The following is a 26,936-nucleotide window of genomic DNA, read 5'->3' as shown; positions in this document are numbered from 1 at the left end:
TTTAGAGGTTAACCTCGAAAGTAATGGACTACTACTTGATGCCCATGCAGCAGTAGGCTTCGAGCCTTTTGCTTATTTTACTTTGCCTAAATCAAATTTTATTTATATAATATATATATATATATATATACTATACACATATCAACTTCTTCATTCTTAGTGTATGATGGTAAACGAGTATGACACAGTTTAGCTGATAAAATCTAACACAAACTCAGGAGGACACCTTCTCACGAACCTTTCAAAGATCTTCTAAGTATCGTTTGATTTGTAGAACCTTTCAACTCAGAAAGACCGTACGTAAACATTGATGATCGTCTCAGTTGTCATCAATCACATTTTGCTTTAAATGCCTATAAGGCCTATGATTTTTTTATTTATGAAATAGCATCAACAGTCTGTATTCCTGCTGTAAAGTTATACGCAGGCATATTTATATCACTTTCTTCCGAGCCCTGTTTGCTTTCGGAACTACAACAAGTAAGCGGCGGATACATTTATGATGCAATCTTATTTTCTCTCCTCTCTCACTTTTTAAAAAGTTTATTATGTAGTTATTTTAGCAAAAGAATTCTAGCTCATCACTTCAATTTGAAGCCGATAGAAATGGATTTTTAACGATATCACTTCTTAGCATCAGTCAGAAATTATTCTGATAAAGTGTTAACATTGTGTTAATGAAAATTAAAATAGCATCGTCAGCTGCTTTACACTATCAAATGTATCAAAGATGACAGAATCTTGGGAGAGGTTGAGATTGCCTATTGATATGTATAATTTGGACAAAATGATCTATGTACCAAGAAATTTCTAGCTCTCCTTTCAAAATGGAAGCCAAGTTCTGATGTCAGGAATTCATTAATCACAAAACACTATAACCTCATAATGTGTAGATCATTGTATACAATATAAACAAAAGTTATTAAGAAATAAGCTGAAGTATCCTCGAGGTTAGATGGCAGAGATGCTTACCTTTCTTTGAGGCAGTTCAGGGTTTTAATGCAGATCAAAGATCATGTGGCTTGGAAGAATGTTATCTCTATACCAACTTGGATCTTTCTGCCGTAACATCAACACCCCTTGTTTAATACCAAACAAAAAACACACTCTAATTGAGTGGAACTTATATAAAGGGAGACAATCTTTGACCCCATCCCGACACCACCAAACTGAGGCCTTTTAAACGAGTTTAGTTTAAATAACTACAATCTTCTCATAAAAAAACAAGATAAACCATCTAATCCGACTTAATAGTCAATGTCATATTTAGGCCAACATATTTGAACCAAGCATCCCTTTAGTGGTGCCTTGCCAATTTGAGAGAACCAAAAAGAGTGAGCTCAACCTAACAATCTTCTCCCTTGTATACATAGCATGCAAAAATTTAGACTAAATGATTTCCGAACAAAATTAAACTTAATGGCTTTGATAACATCCATTACTATGCTCTTAAATCCACTGAGATGATGCCACATCACCATGGTTGTAGAAGGTGATAAAAAAAAGGATCGTTGGGTATCGGTCACCTCTCTCATGCTAGCCACACTTTATCACCATTAGCAATTTATTTATATAACACCTGCTACCTTCCATTTCACCACTGTAGTGATGCAGTTCCTCTAATTTCCTACTGGAATCTTTCTTATTCACATGCTATATAAATGTAGCCTCCAAAGCACAAACTGTACAAGAATGTGCAGCTTTTTCTCATCTATCAGAAGCTGAACTTAACTTGGAACTGGGATGCTTCAAGTGTTTCAGTTATAGGATCAAGGATAAGATTTATAGTTTAATGCCACACCATAAGTCCATGCAAGGGCTGTTCTTTATTAGATTGGAAGGTTTTAAAAGAGGATCTTTAATTAGCCTAAGCTATAATAGGTTCTAATTTTCCCCAGCAACCCATGATGACCAACTATATTTAAAAACTATTAAGTTGTGCCTATCGACATGCTTATTGTCTCCTTCTCCTTTTCGCATGGATTAGACTTGTTTAAAAGATTAAACTGGGTGATTAGGCTTGGACCTACTTGTTTAAAAAAAACTAAAAAAAAAGTACTTCTCTTAGGTCTACTTTGTTGAATCAAGCATGTCATGCTGAAATTAGGGCAAGTTTACTTCTTTCATCTGCGATCGATTAAGACTCGTACATAAACCTTGCCTTAGATTTGGCGCAAATCGCGTGTTGTTGTGTTAAATAACAAGTTAGTCTATGAAATGAAGCATACGAATTGACCATGTTGAGCCTACTGAGCATCAATCAATAACCAGAAGAGAACTGAGAATGCATCTAGTATCATAGTCTACCAGTTCTAGCTACTTCAAATAAATAAACCTATGAGATATTGACCACCCAAAGCAGTATTCATGAGGCTATAAAAAACCAAAACTCCCCATTAATTATCTATCTCAGAGATTAAGGCGAAATCCCTCAAAATAGGGAGAGGATCCCCTTGTTATTTTTGTTGCTTAGCTTTTGCTAATGAGCCTAAGAAGACGTACACATCAGCTTAAGGTGGTAATGGGGAACATGACACAGTGGGGACAGTGGAACTAGATCTCTCGACTCAAAGAGATCTCCTGGTAAAGCTATCAAAATTGTTCCAAGGACCCACTCTTGCATAATGCTTCTGCCAGTAGAATCCTCACATGCAAATTTTTGCATTCTTGGTTCTCTCTCTCTCTCTCTCTCTCTCTCTCTCTCTCTCTCTCTCTCTCTCTCTCTCTCTCTCTCTCTCTCTCTCTCTCATCTCTGATCAGTTAAGTGTCCTCATGCAACTCACAAGAATCTTAGGCAAGGAGGGGAGACACTAGAGAGACACACAAAGGGTGTTCCAAAGCACAAGGGTTGGTGCTTGGTGCAATCCAACACAATCTGTTAATTTGTCAGTGCATCTCAACAAGGGCCAGCTAATGCAAAGAAAAATGCACGGAAAGAGAGGAGCAACAGTGGATGCTTTTCTTTTTTGATCATTCTTCAACAGTGGATGCTTATGTCCACATATATAGTGAGAGAGGGAAGTTTTGCAAAGCACAGGCGGGGAGATCCTATGCAACCCCAACTGCAGGAATATTTCCTGCAGTCAGTCAGTAAGTAATTTTTTTTTTCTAGACTTTTATAATCAGACTGCTAGATAATTTAATAACAAATCTAAGAGATTTTATAGTTCTCTACTAGCTTAAGCTTAAAAAGAAGGTAACGTAAAATTGGTGCAACTTATTAGAGTTTGCCTTCCTTCTAGGCAGAGCTCTGTACCTTTTAATCCTCCTGGGTCAAAGCCATTAGCCATGGAACTAAGAAAGGATTAACTTTAGGAAGAAAAAAAAAAAAAGATCGTTGACAAAAAGAGCATTAAATTTTCATATCTGCTCTACGCTCAATTTAGTCTAAAAGATGTATTTAATCAAATGTGCATCATTCATTAGGTCATCTTCCTTGTCTTCCACATTCCATCACATGTCTCCCATTTGCATTAGAATATTGACTTTATTGTATCATCCAGATGGTACGCTTCCCGATTAATAAAGTAAACCCAACTTCGATTGGCTTTATAACACCAAGAAAATTTGTGATTGGTGATTAATACGTGAGGTTTAAAATTCTCAACTTGACATGCAGTTGACACCGAATAATCTCTTACTAATTCTCCCTTAAATGGAATCAGGGACCCAACAAGATCGTACCAAGTGCCTCGCGCCACGTGGTCGGCGAGCGCCCACTTGTTAGCAACGAGAGAATATATATCAAGTTGCTGGTGAGATCTTCCATAGGTGTGATGGCGTGCATTGGTCTTTGACCGTAGTGACACAAGAGATCTTAGTCACGTTGCATGCGTACTTGGAATCAATGAGAGGAGGAGGAGATGTGGGCTCGAATCAATTGCAACCCGGGCTGTGGGAACTTCCTGCAGCCGGGTTACGTGGCGCCTGCATTACCTTATTCCCTTCCACATAATGGTGTGCGAGTTTCTCTCTCTATCTCAAAATAAAAATAAAAATAAAAAATAGAAAAAGGAGTGTGAGTAATCTAAACATCCTGGTCCTAGTTGGCGTAAATATCTAGAGACACATTTTGCCATTCATTTTTCTCGGTCTGTCATAGATTTCTGGGCGACCTTTTAAGGGGGCCCTTAGATTTATCCTAGAATATATAAAATAACGGCAAGTGAAATAGAAGAAACTTGAGCTTGGAAATAGTTGGATCCAGATAAGTGTTAAAACCTGATTCACCTGGATTGACTCCACTTACTATCAGCATGCCGCAAGAGGTGCTTCTACCTGCTGTTTGCAGTGTACGTTCCTGATAAAGGTTGAATGTGATGTTAGCTTCTGCAAAATACTACCTGTGCATGACGTTGCAAGTATTTAATCTGTCACTCAGGCAAAATTCTCTCAAAGAATGAAAACTTTGTCACATGCAAGAAATTTGGAAGTATATTCTTGAATGAGGAAATTCACAATCCTTGCTACAAATATATGTTGAGTCATTCTTGAAAACAAAAATAAGATTGAACACGTCTGAAGTCCCAACGATAGAAGACTGGCCATTATCAATTTTGAGCACACAACTTGCTCCATTTTTCTTTAAATAGTCCTGTTTTCATAAGAAAATTGCAACGCGAAAATAAGAAAAGAGTTTATCAGCAGCGGGCCTAAAGGAGGCTTTTAGGCATTGAGTGCACAGATGGATGTCGATTAATGTTGCAAGCAACAGACAAAGAAGGTAAAAGGGTCGTACTCTACAAATTTTATACATTTAGGAACCTACATTCTACTAGTTCTCTCGTTCTCCAACAAATGTGATCATGGAGGTGCAGGCATTGCTTTAGGCTTTGGCTTGACTTCAACTTCATTTACATTCCGCAGGAAAATAGCATCAGGTTCATGACTGCAAGATGTAGTGGACATGTTAGTTACCACATTATGATAGCAACCTCTTGGAAGAACACTTATTAGGAAAATATTAGTGTATGATGCTTACGATATATCTCCCTCTTCAAAAGTGTAACTCGATGCCACAGCAAGCAAACAACCATCTCTGCTGAACGATAATGCTGCAATGCTTGTTGGGTATCTTGAGTACTATAAAAGATCAGATGGATATTGTAAGCATGAACAGCTTCCAGATAGTGATATTACAGTATTTTCACTGAATAAAAACTAGTACCTGATATAATCTTTTCTTATTGTTGCCATCCCACACATTTACAAATCCATCACATCCTCCAGTTGCAAATGTCCCATAGCTGCACCCAAAAAAAAAATCTCGAATGTAAAAAGCATGCATAGAGAAATACATGGTGTACATTAGAGCCAGAGAGAAGAGGGAGTTCACATTGGATGGAAGGCAATTGCATTTACGGGATAAACAGTGTCCCTCCCAGCCTCAGATTTTCGGTGGCATTTGAATGCATACCTGGATGAAGAATCATTTGATGAAGCAAATGAATTATAGCAGTAATTCTATCTGGTATCATGTGTTATAAAGATTTACTTTGCAAAAATACAAAATTTTGTATGTCTTTGTCCTTTGATTTTGTTTCATATCAACTGATGGAAGCTTAAGAAATTCACTCGATGACTATAGAAGCAACACATGCTTTAGAAGCTTCTATAACATAGGATATAATGAAAAACTCTGGAAAGGAATATTTTACCTATACTGATATATAAGTTCTATATACGAACACTTGCAACCATCACGGCATTGCTAGCCAATGTCGAACTAACGGCTAGACAACTACTAAAATGTTCATCCAGGTTGACTCCAGTAGTCTATGGGTTACAATATGTTTATTGGAATGTGCATCCACATATACATAATGTACATGTGGATATAAGTATATAATGTGATTTTATTACATGCCTATAATGTGATTTTATTACATGCCTAACCTATGTCAACGATACATTCTTTTAATATGCTAGATATATATATACATTTATGTAGCTTTACGAACCATATATGGTTATGTAAATTTTTTGTTTCTATCTATGTATGATTCAGAGTTTTGGAATCTACAGTTGCATTCAGGAAAGATAAGTGGTTATGTATTGGGATTTAAAACTATCGAATAAATAGTCTCAGTTTTCTTTTTCAAGCAGATGTGCTAATATTTCTAGCACCATATTGGAAATTATAGTAAAAGAAACAACATACTTCTTAGCTTGACCAGCCTCAGATAAATCAAAGAACTCCATAGCAACTCGTCCCTCCACAGAACTAAGAGCAAAACCTGAATCAAATAGCAATCTGTGTCACCAAATATCTTGCGATTAGAGCTACAGATCGATAGGATGCCGCACTAATAAACTTCTCAAAGGACAAAGGCAAGTTATGCGTGAAATGCAAGTACTGTATTAAAATTTATAATGGTAGTGAAAATGTGTTACAAGGTTACTTAATTGAAAATATTGTATCTTATGTCACATATGAGGCTTGTAGTTGTTTCTACTTTCAAGACTTCTCTTACCAAGAATATATGAATTGTCGTCAAACTTGTTGTCCTCATAGAAAGCACAGTTTCACAAAATTGCATAATTAACTTGTGAATCTAACAGAAGAAAGACATAGGCACTAGACACTCAATTGATCCCCCATAATGATCAAGATTGTCTTTCTAACTCCCTGTTGTCTCCTATTTCCCTCCTCTCTTTCATTCTGTTAGTTAATTTCTAATTAACATAAAATATATGAGGAGGAAAATCCCTCAGTTTGAGCCTTTGCAGAATTACTTCACGAAAGCAGAGGTAAGCTAGCAGCCGTCCTTTTATAATCTAGCATAGATTCTCAGATCATTTAGGATATGGTCTGAAGGTGCAGGCGTGCAGTCATCACCCACCGTATCATATCCATACTCCCCCCACCCACAAGGCATATCACCATTCTTGAAGAAGAGAAAAGGAAATAATACGAAAATTTTTATCTGCTAAAGCAATAAGATTAACATATTCCATCTCTGCCAACTTATAACACATGCTGAAATTCTTTTATGGAAAGGATAGAGTTTCTTTATTGCTTCAACTTCATACAAGTACTTACCAATCCCATTAGGATAACAACGAACACTTCTTGTTTGATACTTCAAAGAAGACTCTCTTCGTTGTTCAGGTTGTGACATATTTCGCAAATCATAGACATTCACATGCCTTCCCGCTGTTGCAACTACTAAGCGATGGCCAACAAGAGAAATGCAATAAACACGCTCAGGTTGTGGGTATGTCCCAATAAGTGTATGATCTGGCCCACTTGCACCTCTAGGGTCCCAGCATTTTAATGTCTTATCCCAACTGCCTGTGATTACTTGGCCTGACATGACATATGAAAAAAAGAGCACCAGCATTCATCTTATGAGTACAAAACTTCATTTTAAATAAAGAAATACAATTTACATAAATATCCTAATGAGCACAAAATTTGGCACCTGCTAAAGAACAGTATTTATCCTTTGGAATAACATAGTTTAGTAGAACCTAAGCTGGTAAGCAGTTTTAGTTCATCAACTTAACTATACTAGCATAATCATCACGGCCACAGACACAGTCTACACTATCAGAACAGTAGTGCACAAGAAAAAAAAAAACATATAAGTTTGAGTACTTCAAAATCCTCTTAACTATAGCACCTCCCTGTTAAACTGCTTTATAGGCCAATGGCACCCCCGTAGTACTTGAGTCTAGAGATATGTTTGTATGCATAAGTTTAGCATGTTGAGCTCATCAGCATCACCGTGTTGAAGTCTTTCATGAACCAATTCACGAACCTACTCAAAAGAAAAGGAAAAGAAGAAAAGAAAAATTGTGCCTCAAGTAACCTCTTACATTTAGTGCTACCTATACTTAAAAAAAGCAGAAAAACATGAGCACTTAAACAAGGAAATACCTTAGCATCTATCATTAGCATAAGCCAATGTCAGAGACCTTTTGTGACACTAAATTCCTAATCCAATCACTTAGCTACTATACTGCTTTTCAGAGGAGCCTAACTGAATGAGAATGACCATCAAATAAATGGCCCTACTGCAGTGCAAATTTAGTGATCATCTACACAAAAGCATTATGTTCTCATAGATACCTTTGATTTAAACATCCATAGTGCTTTGAGGATATTCAGAGTAAATTAGGAAATATTGTAAAAGATCTAGACTTTATTTATTAATCCCAATAAGTAAAATCAAACCGAGAAGCCTTCACAGGTACCTTGTATGTAACTGAAATATTTCAAAAGATAAGACCAAGTTAAAAAGTGTTGCATCTGTAGTCCCTGGTCAACTAGAGGAGCATAGTTTGTGGATCTCAAAATGGTCATTCGGTCATGCCAATTTTAGGGTGTAGGTGGTTGTTTCCCTATCATATTCCTGTGCTTCATACTTAACCACTCTTCTTTAAACCTTCTTTGTGAGAATGTACTCAAAATCAACTCAAGATTGGACCAACACACTATCTATCAAAAGCCTTAAAGCTCCTCCACACTGTGTTTTCTCGTTCCCATGTATAAACCCTAAATCTCTGAGACCACCAAACAATGTATTAATTCTTCTCTAATAGCTTACTTATTCACTTCTTCCACTCTTAAGTACGAAAATGATGGCCAGGTCAATACATGATGACGTAATCCCAGGGGGGGCATCCATACATTAAGGTGTAACCTTCTGTGGTCATAGCATCTCCATGACAGATAGGTTCCTGAACAAGGCACTGTAGTCAAACTGAAGATTCAAAATATCAATGTTTATCTTTCATGCTGCAATTTTGCTAAAATAATAAAAAACAACCTACAATTAGGAAATTTCTAGCAAATAATAAGTTCAGTTTGTACATGTACACAACCAAACAAGAAAAGGGAAAAGAGGCAGAACAATCTGAATAGAGACCACTAGATAAGAGCTTAAGAAGATTTGTGTGTAGAATGCTTGGGACATGCATTCTCTATTGCTTGCGTTAAGTTTGTCCATGCAAACTCATCATAGCCCCTATCTGCAGAGAACTCTTTAGAAATCTGACTGAAAGTTTGGTTATCTACTAGCATTTAAAAGTGCTGAAGCAAGCAACCTAAGAGCAACATCTTCTTTTAAGTTTTGATAATAGATGAACAAGTTCCAGATAAGAGATCTAACTGGGGTCCTCAGCATATAATGAACATTAGATAATATCATTTCCTTTCACCAATAATTGAGGTACTTTACAGAAGAAACTGGACCTTATAAATGTTAATCAGAAACCAAATATCAGTACTCACCTTTCAGTTAAAGTTGTAGCATATGGAAACAATAAAACAGTAGATTTGATTGTTATTAGTCAAACTGAAATGCATTCTTCACATTGAAAATACATTTGTAAATAAAGGTACCTGCAGCATAAGAGTACTCAACACAACGGACAGGAGCACTATGACGCCCCAAAATATCCTCCTTGCTAGAACTAAATAGAAACCTGCAAACCAAAGATTAGACTTCCACCATTTGCCAACAAGATACAACCAACACAAAGATGGTAGTATAGCTACAGATCAACATGTTGGGATTGATAAATTTAGTCTAGCCGAAGCTCTATTCTGAAGTTTTTGCGGAAAAGGCATTGCAAAGGCAACTTTATCATGAATATTGATGCAAAGGAACAAGTGTGCATGAATTAGTGAAAGTCTAGCAGCGATATAATCAAACTAAAGTTTCAGAAATAATTTTTAGACATAGATTAACTAGCAGCCACAAACTCCCCATATATCACACTCTTATATCTTCCCATGTAGAACATCCTAGACAGAGATGACATTGTGAACTTCGTTCTGAAGGACGGTACCCCACTGCTCTTCTTAGATTCGCCAATTATCAGTGCCACCCAAAGTAACTACCGTCAAGCATCAAGAAAACACTTATGCATCATCTCCGCAGTCTTGCCCTGCCAAAATTAACTCAAAACTGGAACAAAAATATAAAGCACGGATCTATGCATCTAAGTCCCAAGAGCATCAGTTTCCCAATTAAACCTAACAAAATCAACAGCAATAGAACAAAAAGAAATATGTACTTAGACAAGATCCCAAGATATCGAAACGCTCTACTTATACCTTCGAACCGTGTGATCGGCGTTCGCACTAAACCCAGACGAATCATCGTGGAAACAGCAATCCAAAACTGGCCCTCCATGGAGGAACTCCCCTTTAAGAACATTAGCACTCGCATCGTAGAGCCGAACCGTCTGGATCAAGCAAAGATCGAGCCGATTAAGATTCCGGGCATTAGAGGAGAGCAAACGATTTGGCGGGGTACCTTATCCCAAGAGGAGACGAGGAGGTGATCACTGTGGTTGGAGAAGCGGAGGTTGGAGATGCCATCAGAAGGGGGGTTGGTGAGCTCCCTCCCGCCGCCGGGAGGCACGGCGGCGCTCATGGCCGCTCCAGATCAGATACAAGAGGGCTAGGGTTTTGAAGTAGATGAAGAGGAGGAGATGGAAGAAGCCGAGTTCCAGGGATAGCGAGGAGTCGAGGAGAATAGAGAATAAAAGAGATGTTTATTATATTTCGCAAGAGATTTGAGAGAGAGAGAGAGAGAGAGAGAGAGAGAGAGAGAGAGAGAGAGAGAGCAGAGCGGGCGGAGGTGGGAGGTTCAAATTTTGTAATTAAGAAATGCATCATCGAATTAGAGATTATTTCATTTCACACCCTACATTATCTATATATTTCAATCGACACCATAATCTTTTCACTATTTTTTAACTCGCCCCTTGTCTTTCCACTAAATCATATCGAAGGCTCAGCTCCAGCATCTACAAACTAAGCCCGGTCCATCACCTTATTCGAGTAGGGCTTTGTGGGCTAGACGAGCCAGTTAAAGTTTATAAGCCCATTATATATATATATACATGGAATATTTATAAAAAAACCTTATATATTTTTTTTCATCAGTATTCACATCCAACCTTGGGAATAGTTATCATATGACACACTGTATTTTACGTAAAATGCCTCAGAAATATGATGTCATTTGTGTATAGTTGCAGAGATGAAGGATAAATATATATATATATATATATATATATATATATATGTGTGTGTGTGTGTATTAATAAAAGTATGGCTTTCTCACGTATTGAGGGATGGAAATAATATGGTTTTCCAGTACCTTAGTACTGTACTCCTAATGATAATTATTAAGTAATAACAGCAGTTCCAAGAATTTATAACTCAATCATATGTACATAAAATTTATTATCTTGCAGCACTATTTGTTTCTCTAGTGTATACTAATCTAATTTGCATCTACTCCACGAGCTTACACGCATCAAGATATGATGGGTCGATATAATTAGTTTAGTACCCCACGCATCCATGATTACAACTATAAAAAACTATCATTTGAGAACTTGTCCTTAAGAATTTTGGAAGGACAAATTGAAGATAATATTTTCCTTTCTCTGCACGATCTCTCTGGCTGACTAATCTCAATTGCTTGTATATTTTTGATGGCAGTGGGAATATTTCTGTTACAATTTTATTTTATTTTCTTGGCATTCGCAGTCTCTAAATTTGTGAGTCCATAGGCTATGTAACACGGTGATGACTAAGATTAATGTATTCTAATGGCTTCAATAAGAATAAAGTTCTGATGAAGGATTTGCCCGATTGGAGAAAACTGTTAGAATAACTCATGAATTGATCTGGAGGGCCACGCATGAGATCCTCCTGTTCTTTGCCAACATTAGATAATTAATGACTCTATAAAAATAACTTTTGATAATTAACTAGTCTATTAAATTTTGAGAGTCCAGACAAGATTAACAAGCTATAACTTGTAAGTAGACCCAATACAAGTTCCCTTATGAGGAGCACAGACATTTTTTTTTTAAAAATTTAAATAAGAATTAGGAGAATAATTTGCAACCTAGCATTGATGCACTTAGAATTTTGTTTATTCTAAATCTGCAACGTCCTTTGTTTTAGGCCAAGAAACGATGGCTAATTCTGCAGTCTCCAAAGGGAACAAGGTTGTGTTCATTCTTTCCTCTTCTTCATTAAGAATGTTAAGAACTCCTCCCCACGATCATGCCAACCTCTTTATTTCCTCTCTCTTTGTTTATTTCCTCTTCCAGGTTCAAGGAATGCTTGCAGAAAAATTCCCACGTTCTGCACAATAGTCAGATCCATCTCTCACTCTTATACTCCCATCACTCTTTTAATCCTTAACTAGTTCTAGATCAATCATGAGCTTATGCTCTTAGACTTGCTTATGTTGCGTTCTTGATTGCCTCGTGGGCGAAATCTTGGATAAATATATCATTATCTCACATGAAGAAAATGCAGGTTTTAATTCCATTATCTGACTTCTGCTGAGTTGTATTGGCCCCACAATGATTAGGCAGATGCATCTTCGTCGAGAATTAATAATTTGCAGTTGTCTGTTGGAGAGTTCAGGTCAAATTTATATGCGAAACATTATTCGCAACCATCTGTATAAGTACTACATTCTGCATTGCTTACCAAATCATTCTAGTTCTTTCCTATCTAAATTCAAGTGTTTCAGAACAAGATGGAGCAAGGAGGATATGAAGCAGCAGTCTCAGCTGAGGAGTCTGACATGATGGTGCTGTTGCTCGGGGATCAATACATTGCGAATGAAAAAGAACAAGAAGCAACCACAGCAATGACACCCATGTTTTGGCCTTATGATGCTGATTTCAATCTCTGTTTTACTGATATTAACTGCAACGCATACTCTTGGCCACAAGCAAATTCTGGTCCTAGTCCTAGTACCAGTGGTAGTAGTTTCCTTCTCTGCGCTTCGAGCTACCAAGGCAATTATTTAGGCGATAACAATGTAGTTCCACCAATCGACATTAGCTCCATGATGTTCGATTTTTCCATTACAGAAGAGCAATTTGACAATCCCATTCCCATGAATGAGGAGACTGGCAGTGACAAACCAGGAGAGCCTTTGGAGCATGCCATTTTTTCTGATCACACCTCACTAACCAAGAGAAATTTTCATGTCAGCGACGATGACATTTCTGCAAAGATTCCTACAAAGAAGGCCCGGGCCTCAATGCCGGTAAGTATAAATCTTGTTTTGAGCTAGAAATTGAGCCCTATAGAATTTGCAGGCCATTCTAAGTAATTTGATTGTTCTTAGGCACCAAGGAGAGCTAAGAATTCAAAGTCTAAGAAGTCCCAGAAGTGTGTCAGCACAGACAATGATGAAGAAACCAATGCTGAATTTAATGGGCAGAGTTGCAGCTCCTACATATCAGATGAAGATTCAAATGCTTCTCAGGAGATGAATGGAGAAGAAAACACAAGCTACAATTCAAGTGCAACTCAGGATCTGAATGCCAATACAACAGCTGGTAGGGGGTCAGCAACTAATCCTCAAAGCCTTTATGCCAGGGTAACCAATTCTCACAAACAGAACTGAAGAAATTAATACCCATGAATTGATTACTGATTCATTGCTTTTTTGAATTGTTTTCATCAGAAGAGGAGAGAAAGGATCAATGAGAGATTGAGAATACTACAGAACCTGGTTCCTAATGGAAATAAAGTAAGTTTCAACATTATAGCATGTTCTTATGTTACTGCATTGATCTGCTCGTCGTGCTGAAGCAAAAAGAGTTGATGGCTAACAAGTTTAATGGATGTAACTGGACAGGTTGACATTAGCACAATGCTTGAGGAAGCAGTACAGTATGTGAAATTCTTGCAACTCCAGATTAAGGTTGGTATTCAGATCATCTCCTTTAACAATCAAATTTATGTATCCTAAGAACAAGTGATAAAATTAAACAAAGATGAAGAAGACCTTGTCTCAATTGACACAATAATTCAATTTGAGAGATTCTTATTTTTCCTCTTTAATTTGGTGCAGCTTTTGAGCTCTGATGAGCTGTGGATGTATGCTCCCATCGCTTATAATGGGATTAACATTGGGCTTGATCTAAAGATGTCTCCACCACAACAATGAGATCCAAATAGAAACATGGTGCTGAAAATATGTTGTCCGTAGACTTTCATTTAGTACCCATTGTTTGTATTTTATTTGATTCACTCTGCACAGGGACGACTTTTTCCTAATAAGTTATTCTGTGAGGAACTAATCACAATGTTCACCATTGAGTCAGGTTGTAAGAACATATATGTTATTTTCATACTCCGATAGAGAGTTGACTTCGAACTCATCCAGCCTCTGCTCATAGATTGTAAAAGAGGTGATTTAACTTCCAATTCTCGCTTGAGCAACTGTAAAGTTCATATTTGAAATATAGTTCATGATGGAGTAAAATAACATAGTTCCTAAAGGAGGAGAGATTGTAACCTTCAACAAGGTAAGTATAGAGATATTACAATTGAATTCACAACCTAGTAGCATTGATCAGATACAGACAAGCTTCAATGTAAACTTATATTGTTGAGAGTGCACAGCTTGAGCTCAGTCAGGGATTTCAGTAAGAATATAGCCATAAAAAGATAATTCCAACCAACGTTCAACTCGACGCAATTTCAAACATAATTCAATCTAAATACTTATGTTGTTAAATTTCTTCAAAGAAAAAACCCCTTAACTCTATTAAGATCTAGCACATATTAGACTCAATAATCTTACCATTCATATTATTATATATAAACCCCATATCAATATACTCTCCTTGAATCTTATCCATCTTTCTCAACTAATATTTCTTGCTCTACCGTGTATAATTAAATCAGCCACAATACTGCAATATCGTGTTTCAAATGTGGCGTTCTGCTAACTGTACAGCGGGCTATGCCATATGACTCTGTCGATCAATATGTTCTTTCCGCAAAATTCATACCTTAATAGGGTGGCATGTTTAAATAAAATCTCAAAGATTACAATTGCAGCTCTCCAGTTCACTAGAAATAAAATGATAAACAACTAACAAAATATCATCTAATTGGTTTCTGAGCACATTAAAATCCTACTTTTGATACATGCACACTTGAATTGTGTAATTGGACTACATATGTTGATTTCTGACAAAAAATTCTATACATGTAGTTTACATAAATCACTGCTGGTAAGAATTAGATATCCATATAACCCTCACTCAGTTGGCATACAAACAACTTTCCTCAGCCCTTATGCTGAGATTTTTCGGCTCACATCCCCCATGATTTCCTTATTGGTTCATGAAATAATAGTGAGAGAAAAGGGAGACCATACTCCACTGTTCATGCATGGTCTTCGTGTGAATGATTGGGGACTTCTCCTTGACTATCCAAGGGCATGTACTGAGCCATAATAGCTCTGATCTCGGAGTCCATATATGACTGAAAGAAAAACCACAGAATTAGGATATGCAGCAGAAAGATAACCAGAAAGTAAAGCGTTTGTAGGAACTACTTGGTGAAAGAGTATAACAATCATAAAACATATGATGAGAGTTTAGTTGCAAAAGTGAGACTTTGGTACTAGTATCTATATTTACTCTAGGGAAGTAGATAGAAAAGTTAGAGCAATCCATTTCCCATCCACTTCCTCCCAACCCATGAAGAGTACGCTTTACCACCATTTCTCTTTTATCATTGTCTTCCAATTCTGAACTGCCCTTCCAGTTCCTATTTTCTAAAAAAACAAAGTTTTATGAAGTAAAAAGAAGTAGGATATCTGAATATGTTACCACCCTGAAGTCCAACTTCCCGCAACTAAAAAGTACCTTGGTAAGATAGGCTTTGGTAGTTATATACCATGATTGGAATTCAGGATGAAATCATGTATAGAAGAATAATCAAGCAAAAGTTATTCTAGTAGGTATCATGAATAATTGAAAAACTAAATTAATTATCAAGTGTTGCAGAAATTCAGAGAATATATCTTTAGAAGACAGAAGAGCATAATGTGCACAAAAGTAGTTTGACATGCTAGCAAACTTACCCTTAATCTATACTTGTACATAACATATGCTCCCAATGCAGCAACAAGCAAGATAATCAAGATAACCCAAACAGCAACCCAAGTTGCCTTAGCTTCGCTTGCACTTTTACCTGCAAACTCACCATTGAAACAATATCAAGAAATATATTGAAAAGCTGAAGCAAACCTAGGTCACCTTAACTTGCAACTCACTTATGCAAGTATCATGTTCCTTGATGTATAATAGGTCTCCACTGCAGGTGCATTCATAGCTTCCCCAGGTATTTTTGCAGCTGCATTCGGGGCATTGACAAGCTTTCTTCTCCTTGCATTCATCGATATCTGTGGTGGTGAAGAAAGTAGTTATCTTTTTTAGCTGGGTAGCCTATCTTATATGGTGGAACAATTCTGTTCATATTTAAAATGCCACTATGCTTAACCACAAGAAGCAACAAAATCCACTTTCTCTGCATTAATAATCATAAACCTTTTTCCCAAGAGAACCTACAATAAGAGGAAACAAACTCATACTAATTCCAATAGTATTAATTCAACTAGAACGCTACCTTCACATGTTTTAACACCATCCCCTTTGAATCCAGATGGACACTGGCACTTGTCATTTCCACTTTCCTAGAAGAAGCAAATACATAAATCAAGAAAAATGTGATCACTTGAAAGGATATTGCACCACTTGTCCAGATCAGACACAACGGCATTTTGCAAACGTAAGAGGGCTGAACCAACCTGACATGCAGAAAATGTGCTGCCATCACGACTGCCCAGCCAGCAACCACCATTTTTGATCCTGCACCTTCCAGGCCCAGCAGCTGCAGAAAAAGAGAATTGATAGGAACAATACCACATGAGGGTATGACAACTCAAGGAAAAGTACATATTGCTAACACTTAGCAGAAGTGGTCAAAGGTGCATGACTTCATGGAAGCAAAATGAAAAAGTTACTATTATGAAATTTGGTGCTGAGCTAAGTATCAAATGTGTATGGCTGACAATAATATTGTGGATGAATTTATGATGAATGTTTCAGATGTTTACTTGCAGTTATTTTTTATATCATCATTCATCTGCATAACAAAGATATCTGATTATGAAATTTTACATTAAAATATCACAATGAACGGGAAGCAATCCCACAGTCTGCAATCAAATGAATAATCATATCTAATATGATGCATTCTATGGTTTATGGTCCAAATGCTATTTTGACGACAATGAACTTACGAACAAAGGAATGCAGCAATAACTGGATACGTTTTGACATAGCATTACTCCTAGGCAAATTACAGGGTTTTGCCAGCTAGAGTAATAGTTCTGAAGAAGCAAAGGAACATTACCTTCACAGCTACTATAACCATCACCCTTAAACTGAACACCCTCAAACATAGGACATTCGCAAACTCTGCCACGAAAAGTGTCCTGAAAAGAATACAATTAATATAGATAGAAAAAGTTGGTTAGGATATATTTCTCTACTTCATACCTTGCAGGCTGTAATATTAGAAGCTTTATCATGCCAGCAACCACCGTTATCATTCAGACATTCATTTGTTTCTATATCTGTATTAAAGTTTATAAATCAGCACTTTGTCCTCCAATTCAAATGTAATAACAAGTGGAACATGCACAAGAATATGTTTATCATCACTGATCCTTACCATCACTCAAACAAACAGCTGGCTCTGTAGTTTCCTCAAAACCAGCACATATAGCTTTCAGGACTGCTTTCTTTTCTAACTTTCCTGTAATTCAAACCATTAACACTTAAATCCCCAGAGAAAAGAAAAAGGAACCTGAAAGTAGCTACAGCATATACAACACTAACCGCGGTACTGTCGGTTGTTAACAATGAGGGTAGGCAGTATGGTAACATCTCCCCTTGAACCTTTCCCAATCTTAACAGAGATTAAAATTGGAAATTAGGAATAAGAGATCAGATGAATAGGCTGTGTGTGTGTGTGTATATATATAGGCATTATATGAAAGCACTTCATAACAACATATCAGACAGGTCAATAAATTAATACAAGAAAGGGAGAAACTCTTTACCTGGGCGTCCTGCTCCATTTTCAATATTGGATTGTCAGAATCTGCATCTGGATCTCCCATGCACTTATCAATCTTCTTGGTGTCCAGCCCTGTCAAACCAAATAATATTAAAATCTTGTCAGAATGCCAAACTCCCAATATTATACATTCATGAACAAAAATTCAGCTTAGATACAACATGGAATGCACAGTATATTTCAAAAGATATAGGACTAGCATTTTATATACTTTATCAAAGCTTACTAATATCAATACCAAATTTGTTTCATTTCTGAAAGTAGACCTACCTAGAGATTTAATGACAGTGTCAGCACACTCTTTATTATATTTTTTATCCTTCATAGGGCACCTGATGTGAAAATCTGTTGCGTAATCCCACCAGATCCAAGGTTTTTTACTTTCATTAGCAACTCGAAACACACAAAGTTGTCTCAGGTTCTCCACAACCACATCCTTCCCTTCATAACCAGTGCTAAAATCTTGCTCAGGATCAGGTGCACAGTATCTTCCATGGTTAATGCATTGGGACTTGCATTGCTTACTGACAATGAATGCTTGAGGGCAGTACCATGTTATATAATGGGGTGTAAATTGACTATAACCGCCTTGCTCAAGTAGTTGAGCCGCACCCTTAAATTCCTTTAAAAAATTCATCATCATATCACACTTAGCCCCACACTCATCATTGCTGTTAGTCCATAACTCATATTCCACACGGTCATCTGGATGTGGAACTGCCTCCCTCCAGTCGAGGTTCACATTGACCATTTCACCACTTCGGACTGCCTTTTTTAACTGTTCACCAAATTTTCTGTCAATAAGGGCTGATGGAATTGTTATGTTCTGTATGTACTTGGCAGCTTCATCATCCTCTCGAGGCAAATCCATGGTAATCAATGGCTCATCCTTGTCATCTATAACAAGAACTGCTGAGGCACCAGCCTTTTGAGCATTCCAAACCTTTTTAGCAAAAAGGCAATCTGTGGAAATACAGGATACAATTAGATTAGATAATTCAAATGGTTTCTTCAATGGACAAAAAGCTGGCATTCAGAAGAACTGTATAAAAAACCTTTATTTGTTACAGGTTTAGGCTTAGGCTGTAGCAACACTTCTACATATGTTTCTTTTTACACTTTTCCAAGTAAAGGTTAATGTAGTTGCACAGTACATTTCAAAGATAAACTTGTGACAGCAAGGTTTTATAAGGACAAATTCGTTGCACAGGATTCTCAATCTATAAAGAAAATGCATTTTTACATCAAAGAATCTTAAAGAATGTGATCCAAGATATGTAAATGCTTGGAAACCTCTTTAAAAGTTAAAACGTGATCAGAACTCCATAATGAGATAGGTTCTTTCTTCATGACTATAACATAAACAGTGGTTAGATATTTCATTTATCATATAAGTGTCTGTATGTCGGTATCATCATAAGATAACAGATTCCTTAATTTGCATGAAATTATAGTATACAAGTAAAATATGATTTTTCACTTTTTTCTCACTTTATCTCTGGAGTCCAGCAACATTAATTTCATCTACAACACTAAATAAAAACTTAAGTCGCCGGATTCGCAACTTAAGTTTTTAATCTCTCTCTATCTCCCTCTCTTGACCTTTCTTCCTCTCTCCCTCGGGCTAGGGCACCCGACGGGAGTGCGAGCTAAGGCGACCGGTGAATCGACAAGCGGCGACGACGACGGCAAGCTCAACGACAAGGTCAATGGTGAGCGGCGAAGGTACTAGGAGGGGTGCTATGTAGCACCCCTTGTACCACACGTTGGTATGCCATTGGCATGACCATCCATGACCTAAATTGCACTAAACTATCCTTCAATGCTTACTTATCAATAAAATTAGAACTAAGACAGGCCTTGAATCTTCAAAACAAAACATTCGATTTATTGATTCATTATCTTTCTTCGTTCACAAAAATCACGCAAGTGCCATTTGCCAACTGGCTGATCCCTAATCCTTCATTCTTCCAGCATGCGGATCGGTGATCCCACATCATAAGGTACCTACCACTTTTCACTTTATTATTTACAAATTCCAACAAGTTCTTCATTTAACAACAAAAAATTAATTAAATTTTTTTTTTAAAAAAAAAGGAGAGAGAAAAGAAAAGGACTTATCTCGCTAACCAAATTATATTAAAACGACAATCCATCCTACTACCGATTTAGATACCAAGTAAGACAGGATGACGAGATTACCTCCGCGATCGATGAGAAGAAAGTTAGGGAGCGCCCCGACCTTTGCCCTAAACGAATCGGAGAACTCATCACAAGCAAAGGCATTGTCCTTGGGATACACCACCGTTCCCGCCATGCTCCCGCCGTACTGCGGGATCCCGAAGTTTCCGATGGCGCTGTCATGCTTCCCCCGGAGCTCCTGCGGCGAGGTCACCATCAAGCTATTCTTCTCCACCACGAACCTCGCCGCCGCCACAAAACTCCAAGAAACCAAGAGAAGCCCTAGGAGAAGCCCCTTCGATTTCGTCATCTTCTCCTCCCAAGACCTAATGGAGAAAAAGCGCAAGAGATTGATGTGGATTCCGGAGGAGTGGAAGTTTCGATCTCCTTCGAGTGGAGAAAAGATCTCGAGCTAGTTGTTTTTTAATGAGACGGGAGATTAAGAAATGGATTAATATGTTTGACCGGTGACGTTGGGGAAGGTCCGGAAGAGAAAAACCGAATGCAAATAATTATATTTCAACATGATTGCCAAGGACGTTTTATTCTTTTTAATTTCAAGGTATTTGAATGAAAGCTAGAATATGCATATTGTTATATGTTTAAGAAAACTTTTTTTCAGATTAAATATATTTTACCATAGTGTACGATAACGATCTAAAATATGCTTTAAATTTTTTTAAACTAATTCCTATAGACAGTTAGTTTTTTTCTATCTAAATTAAAGTGCCCAATTTTTTTTAAAAATTAATTTACCCTATTTTTAACTTTTATTATCGACAAAAATAATCTTCTCCTCTTATATAAGTATTTTTTTTAAATATTCACATTATATTTTTTTTATTAAACCTAATTTTTTTATAGAGTTTAATAATTATATTGCAACTATGAATAAGATAAATATAGAGTTTTAAAAAAATATATATAAAATTTATCTATTTTACCTAATAAATATGAGGAGATTATTTTGGTTATTCGAGTCCGTCCTATTAATTTTGATAAAAAATTTACTGTTTCAATTTAGTCGTAAGAGTAAGAATTATAAGTTAGTACGGATTTTTTTAAAATACAGAGAATAAATCAATTTTGAGTATATATATTTAATATATTTAATCTAATTTTTTAATTTGTTATTTAAGAGGCCGGGGAAATTGATCAGATGATACCAGAGTTTGGGGTGGTCACGTTGTGTGCGTGTTGAAGGTGAAAGGACTGGGATTCTTATGTACAACGATCGGCATCTTATGTAATTACCTATACCTTTTTCCAAATTTTAAATAAATTTTTTTATACAATTACAACCGCTTTCTTCAAAATATTGTAATTGTTATCGTTCCGTTAGTTAAATTTATCTAATTATAGTTAAAACATAACATTATTTTTCTGTTGCAGACATTATTTAAAATAATTTAAAACTATTTAATATTAAAATCAGTATCTTATAGATGTGATAAAATTTGATCCAACGGGTTTGAATTTGATTTAATCTTATTTGAAAAAAATATCAATCCAGTTAACTTAATTAATAATTATTTTATATTTAGATTTATTTTACCAGCTTATTTTGTTTTGTCTAAATATACGGACCGGATCGGATCAACTTAATAACTTTTCATCTCACCATGTATATACTAAATTTCTAGCTCTAACCCTAACTCCTTACTGTAGAGGTGAAAACTGATTGGGTTAATTCAGACTCGACCTGAATTGAATCAAATAAGAATAAAACAACTACATCCGATCCGAATACGTCAGAATATAAATAATTAAATTAACTACCAGCCTACCATCTCTTTCCCGCAGCTCTTGACTCTTAACAGGGCAGATTCTGTCAATATTTATTAAAAGCATCTCCTCCAAATAATGGCTTAGTGTGTTATTCAGGTAAAAGAATTTGTTGGGGTTTGAAAGAGCGGAGACGTCAGACGTGCCTAATCCGCCGCCACCGTTTTCTACTCCTCCTTCGGCAAGCCTCCGCCGCCGCCTCCTCCTCCTTCAGCCTACTCCTCCTCCATCGACCTCCTCATCCTCTTTCGGCAAACCGCCGTCGCCGCCTCCTCCAATCAGGCTCGGGCTCGGCTCGATTTTAACTAAGCCGAGCCTGAGCTAGAGCCGGCTCGTTTACACCCCTACTTAATCCGCCGCCTCCAAAACCCTTCTACGCTCGGCTAGTGGCTACTCCTCCTCCGGCGAAAGCGCTGTAGTTTCAACTCCTTGTCTCCTATTCCATTTATGCTCGAAATCCCAAAATCGCTACCCTACCGTTGTCGTCTTCAACTCCTCCTCCGTGGCCATCACCTCTCTGGCTCTCCGCTGCCATCGCTTCTCCGCCGTGACCAAGCTCCGCCGCCATCACTACTCCGTCGCTTCACCAAGCTCCGCCTCCTCCCTCCTTGAGCTCGCCATCACCAAGATCCGCCGCCATCGCCATTCTGTTGCTTCACCAATTTATAGGTAATTTGAGTTAAATTATCTATTTATAGGTAATTTGATGGATCAGATGTGCATGTCCTCTTAGCCTCTTACAATATCCTCTTCTTATGATCTTCTACGGTGGTCTAGCGGAGGAATGCTTTCTATTGTTTTTTAAGCAACATTGGTCCTTGTTTTGATCTAGTTTCTTCTGAGATGCTAGCTCGGAGTAGATGCTTCAGAAACCTGTTTATCTAAGGTTTATTAGATATGGGCCTTTATGCTGGTGAATTAACAATCAGTTTGTTTTAATGTCTTCTTTTTTACTTCCTTAATGGTCATTCTCTTCTTTCTTTTTTAAATTTCTGCAATAGAAATATAAAAATAACTACATACTATAAGTTATTTCTCACCAAAAAAAAAAAATGTAGATCTTTGGGCCTTGTAACCAATAGAACGATAAAATCCATTTGCTAGTCATTCAGGGTATCTTAGACTTGCAATTGACATAGCATATGTATCACTGATTATTGGATAAGTTTGTACAAGTATTTCATGTATAATAAGTTTGTGACATTATTTGCACAAGTGTTATATTTGAAGTTGTTAGACCTGAAGTATTTCTAGGTCATGAGATACATCATTTGTCTAAATCTAAATATAAGCATTATTTTCTTCTCAAATAAGGTGTTTCATGTATAATTTGTTTGTCCAGACCCCTTTTTTAATAAGAGATATATATTTGTAAATTCTTAATGATCTTCAGCATACTTTAATACGGTCCATGTATAATTCTTGACTCTGTATTTGAGTTTGTGTAAATTTGATTTTCTTGAAGTTAATGTGAATGAAGTGATTGTATGTTGAAGTTAATTGTAGTTTGTGAAATTAGAAGTAGAATCTGTTTGTATGTTAATATCAGTTAAAGTGATTTATTATTTCTTGTGCGGTGTTATTTTTTTAATAATCTTGTATTACGTAGAATGCGTTATTTTCTTCTGATTGTTAATGATGTGTTCTATATTTTTTATAGAGATTGATTTTGCCAACTTTATGTATTTGACATGTAAGAAATTATTTTTGTGAAACTTTTAGTTTTTTTTGTGTTAATTGTATTATTTCTGGTATTATGAAGTGGTTTCTGATCAAGCAACTGCTTTTGCACTGAAATTTTAGTTCAATCATTCAAAACCCAACTCCAATGGTTGGAGATGCTCTAACAGTTGTGGTTTTAAAAGAAAATTTCAGTGCAAAAGCAGTTGCTTGATCAGAAACCACTTCATAATACCACAAATAAATTCCTTTTGCCAGTTATTAGAATTGCAGAACCACTCTGCCGACTATTTACTTTCAAACGAGTTCGTGTGAGGAGCATGCATATATGCAAAACAGAGCACAGCATCTGTACTAGAATTTTAAGATTCATCAAATTTACATATTTTTTATTGCTACAACACTGTGGAGAAGTAGATAGCTAAATCAAGATGATCAAATCTCTATAGGAAAAGCAATGCACAAGAATTCGCGGAGAAAAGAATTAGGTTTTCTTCCTCCGAAGACCAAAAACTAAAACATCTCCATGTGCCGCATATTGCCTATTGATGAACATCTGGAGGGCAACTCATGTTTGCAGATTTAGTATCGAGATAGAGAAAGAGAAACGGGCTGATTTATTAATAATTTTTCCTCACATAAAATTTTTTTTTTTAGTTGTCTATGCTATTTTGGAGTCCCACTATAGTGAGTTGCAAATTTGAAGCCCTAAATAGAGCCCCATTGGAGCTCTAGTAGGCTCAAATGTCAATATTTGGAGTCCGGTTAGAGATGCTCTTAGGCGGTCAAGTCATTTTTTAGAGAACACATATTTTAAAGCAGTTACATTTAATAAATGGCACCTTTGAAAGTTCTTTGCTACTATATCTAGGATGTGTTATAGGATATCCATTGTCATGCATTTAAAAAAAATCTTGTTCTCTTCATGTCAGTGGCATCATCTAATACTTGCAAAAGTCTATACTTCATAACTTGCTTTTTCTCTCAAAAAACGACTTTTAGATTGTCCACACTTCACAGTGTCTGTCAGATCCAGGTAAAAAACGTTGTCATATTTGTGTGTTGATCAAGGGAGAAGAGAGCGGGAGCATGTGGTAGAAAATAATTATATGACAATCTCAAGGTTAAAGCTAATAAATAGACTATTGAGTAAAGAAATTACAACTTTGAAGATTTCTTCCTATTGTTCGTTAGTTTTGGACTTTTATTGACGATATTGTGACCCAAATTTTCTATTTCTGTCTTTCCCCTATTTTTTCTATCATGTCAACAAAGAAGTAACAGATCCATGTTTTTAGGGACCAAAACTGCTAATTATATATTTTTAATCTTTGCCAACATATTTAATAATGATAATGTTTCAGGATTAGGAATCTCTATTGGAAATGGAAGCAAGACATTCAGCTGAAATGTTCAAGTAATAATTATCGGTGCAACTCTCTTGATATACACTACTACCAACTTCAATGATCTTATCATCTGACCTAGCTTGATGTTGTATAGGCACTTGGAAAAGCAAAATGAAGTCCTTATGGAATCATATCGAGCAATGTCCCATGAGCTACACAGACTTCAGGTTGGAACTTGTCCTCTACAAACTTATGGAAAAACTGGTAATCACATATCTGCTGACTAGCTCATTGCTCCTCTTTATGTGAAGGTGGAAGAAGAAATGCTCATGCACAAATTGTATGATCTGATGTCTGCTGAAGGCCTGCTTAAAAAGGTATAAAATGCCTTCCTCTTTATGTCAATATATGTATGCAAAGTGCTATTTTCTCGTTGCAGCATGAAGCATGTCAGAATCAGTATTGTTGAATAGTTGAATTGATTTCATGCTTTCAGGTTTGATAAAAATAAAGTTGATATACTTTAGTGTCCATTGAAACTTCCGTTGTATGCTTCTATTTTTCGAGCAATTGAGTCATATTATATGAAATAAATTCCTGGATACTGTAGAGAAGTTGGAGGTCCTTCAGGGTTGTGGAAAACCTTATTTAAATGGTTTTCTTGGTCTTTAATTATCTGTTAAAAGGATTAGAAGGTACTACTATTCTGTGGCAGCTTTGAAAGTTTGAATTCTAGAATACAATACTAGGTGCTCTACATGGTTATTTGTAATATAGTTGCAGTAGGGAAAATTGAGAAAAATGGAAGGAAGATCTCTTAAGGGCGAGTGTGTGCCTGTGAGTGTGCGTTCATGCACAAGAATGTGCATCAATCTCCACTATTTTATGGCAAGTTGGCAACAAAATTCCCCTTATATTTTAATTGTATATATGGTGAATGATCATCAACCTTTTCTAAGCTAAAACTTGATTCTTAGATTATAACATGTCAAGGACATTCTATATTGATCTTCAAAAGGAGAAAGGTTTATCAAGACTGGAACCAGTACATTGGATGATTTTGTTATTATTTTTAATGGTACCAGTGAGCCTGAACTTAACCTTAGGGGAGTTAACACAATTGACCCCTGTAATTCCATGACACATCAGTTTCCAACACAATTTGACCTCATATAATGAATATGTTATATTGTGTATTTATTTCTGATTGATTTTTTATGTCCTTGATACTTAATGCTGTTGTCTTTTGTCTCTAGTAATTGGTTAATAGGTTCCAGATCATTCTTGCAGGAAAAGAAAAACAAGCAGTCAGATAAGAGTGCAAGTGAATCAGCAAAGGAATCTTGATTTATCAAGTAATCGTGACATTGCCACTTCAACAGAAGGGCTTCCATTTGTGCTAGCCTTGAAGCAAGGCTTCTATTACCTGATAGTTGTCTTCATGATGATAGGCTAATTAAAAAATTTCATGCCATGGGGCCCAGTGGATAGAATTGCCGGCTGAGCAAGAGAAGAGACGGTTTATGTGGCTAGTCACTAGGAATTGACTTTCTTTTGACTTTTATTCTTTAATTTAATGTGTGTCTAGACATGACGTTGGCCCTGTAAATCAGATATTTCAGGCAACTGCCAGAGCTTCCTTATGCATATCTCCATGCATGCAAAACTGACAATTTTAGTGCTCAAACTTTATGTGGTTTTGCATCTGGGCTTTTAGTAAAACAGAAAGTTAAGATGAATAGCAGCTAATGAGCTTTGTTATTCTACACTTATTATAATCAAGATGGTTGTTTGAACTAGATGGCATTTTCTTGCTCACTGTAGTCAAACTGGACAGTGGTTCCGTTTCTATGACTGGTCCCGAGCTTTCTAGAATACTGCTCAAAATTGTGTAGTTTTATTTCTCTCTGTGATTATAGGTTAGTATGTAGATAAGGCAAAGTTTTCATCTGCAACACAGACAATGGACAATGCACACAGTACTAGAACATGCT

At 36.5% G+C, this 26,936-nt stretch overlaps 4 protein-coding genes across 5 annotated transcripts; 2 read left to right on the top strand and 2 right to left on the bottom strand.

The window, feature by feature from the left end:
- Window positions 1-4,445: 4,445 nt before the first annotated feature.
- Window positions 4,446-10,538, bottom strand: LOC140778699 (mitotic checkpoint protein BUB3.1-like). Of its 2 annotated transcripts, XM_073123534.1 has the most exons (10): window positions 10,269-10,538; window positions 10,067-10,197; window positions 9,350-9,432; window positions 7,043-7,309; window positions 6,161-6,236; window positions 5,336-5,416; window positions 5,168-5,246; window positions 4,982-5,082; window positions 4,769-4,888; window positions 4,471-4,594 (listed from the first exon to the last, which is right to left on the bottom strand). In XM_073123534.1, the coding sequence occupies exons 1-9, from the start codon at window positions 10,386-10,388 to the stop codon at window positions 4,804-4,806; spliced, it is 1,023 nt and encodes a 340-aa protein (XP_072979635.1). In that variant the 5' UTR covers window positions 10,389-10,538; the 3' UTR covers window positions 4,471-4,594; window positions 4,769-4,803. The 2 variants fall into 2 exon arrangements, with proteins under 2 accessions (XP_072979634.1, XP_072979635.1); XM_073123533.1 differs by having other exon boundaries at window positions 4,446-4,888.
- Window positions 10,539-12,524: 1,986 nt separating this feature from the next.
- Window positions 12,525-14,001, top strand: LOC140778588 (uncharacterized). The gene is made up of 5 exons (XM_073123380.1): window positions 12,525-13,043; window positions 13,125-13,379; window positions 13,467-13,532; window positions 13,641-13,706; window positions 13,857-14,001. Exons 1-5 carry the CDS (start codon window positions 12,525-12,527, stop codon window positions 13,950-13,952), a joined length of 1,002 nt encoding a protein of 333 aa, XP_072979481.1. The 3' UTR covers window positions 13,953-14,001.
- An 874-nt stretch (window positions 14,002-14,875) lies between these two features.
- Window positions 14,876-20,613, bottom strand: LOC140778582 (vacuolar-sorting receptor 3-like). The gene is made up of 12 exons (XM_073123373.1): window positions 20,150-20,613; window positions 18,218-18,910; window positions 17,931-18,019; window positions 17,707-17,776; window positions 17,540-17,623; window positions 17,365-17,441; window positions 17,219-17,300; window positions 16,611-16,693; window positions 16,430-16,496; window positions 16,077-16,205; window positions 15,885-15,994; window positions 14,876-15,280 (listed from the first exon to the last, which is right to left on the bottom strand). The coding sequence occupies exons 1-12, from the start codon at window positions 20,436-20,438 to the stop codon at window positions 15,182-15,184; spliced, it is 1,872 nt and encodes a 623-aa protein (XP_072979474.1). The 5' UTR covers window positions 20,439-20,613; the 3' UTR covers window positions 14,876-15,181.
- Window positions 20,614-21,940: 1,327 nt separating this feature from the next.
- LOC140777098 (uncharacterized) lies at window positions 21,941-26,670 on the top strand. Its single transcript, XM_073121001.1, has 5 exons — window positions 21,941-22,582; window positions 24,958-25,010; window positions 25,097-25,169; window positions 25,254-25,319; window positions 26,233-26,670. The coding sequence occupies exons 2-5, from the start codon at window positions 24,979-24,981 to the stop codon at window positions 26,287-26,289; spliced, it is 228 nt and encodes a 75-aa protein (XP_072977102.1). The 5' UTR covers window positions 21,941-22,582; window positions 24,958-24,978; the 3' UTR covers window positions 26,290-26,670.
- Window positions 26,671-26,936: the final 266 nt, after the last annotated feature.

Source organism: Typha angustifolia, chromosome 15, assembly GCF_048772165.1.
Source record: "Typha angustifolia cultivar Huaian chromosome 15, ASM4877216v1, whole genome shotgun sequence".
In the NCBI taxonomy this organism is placed as follows: domain Eukaryota; kingdom Viridiplantae; phylum Streptophyta; class Magnoliopsida; order Poales; family Typhaceae; genus Typha; species Typha angustifolia.
This window is presented reverse-complemented; position numbering and strand designations above follow the sequence as displayed.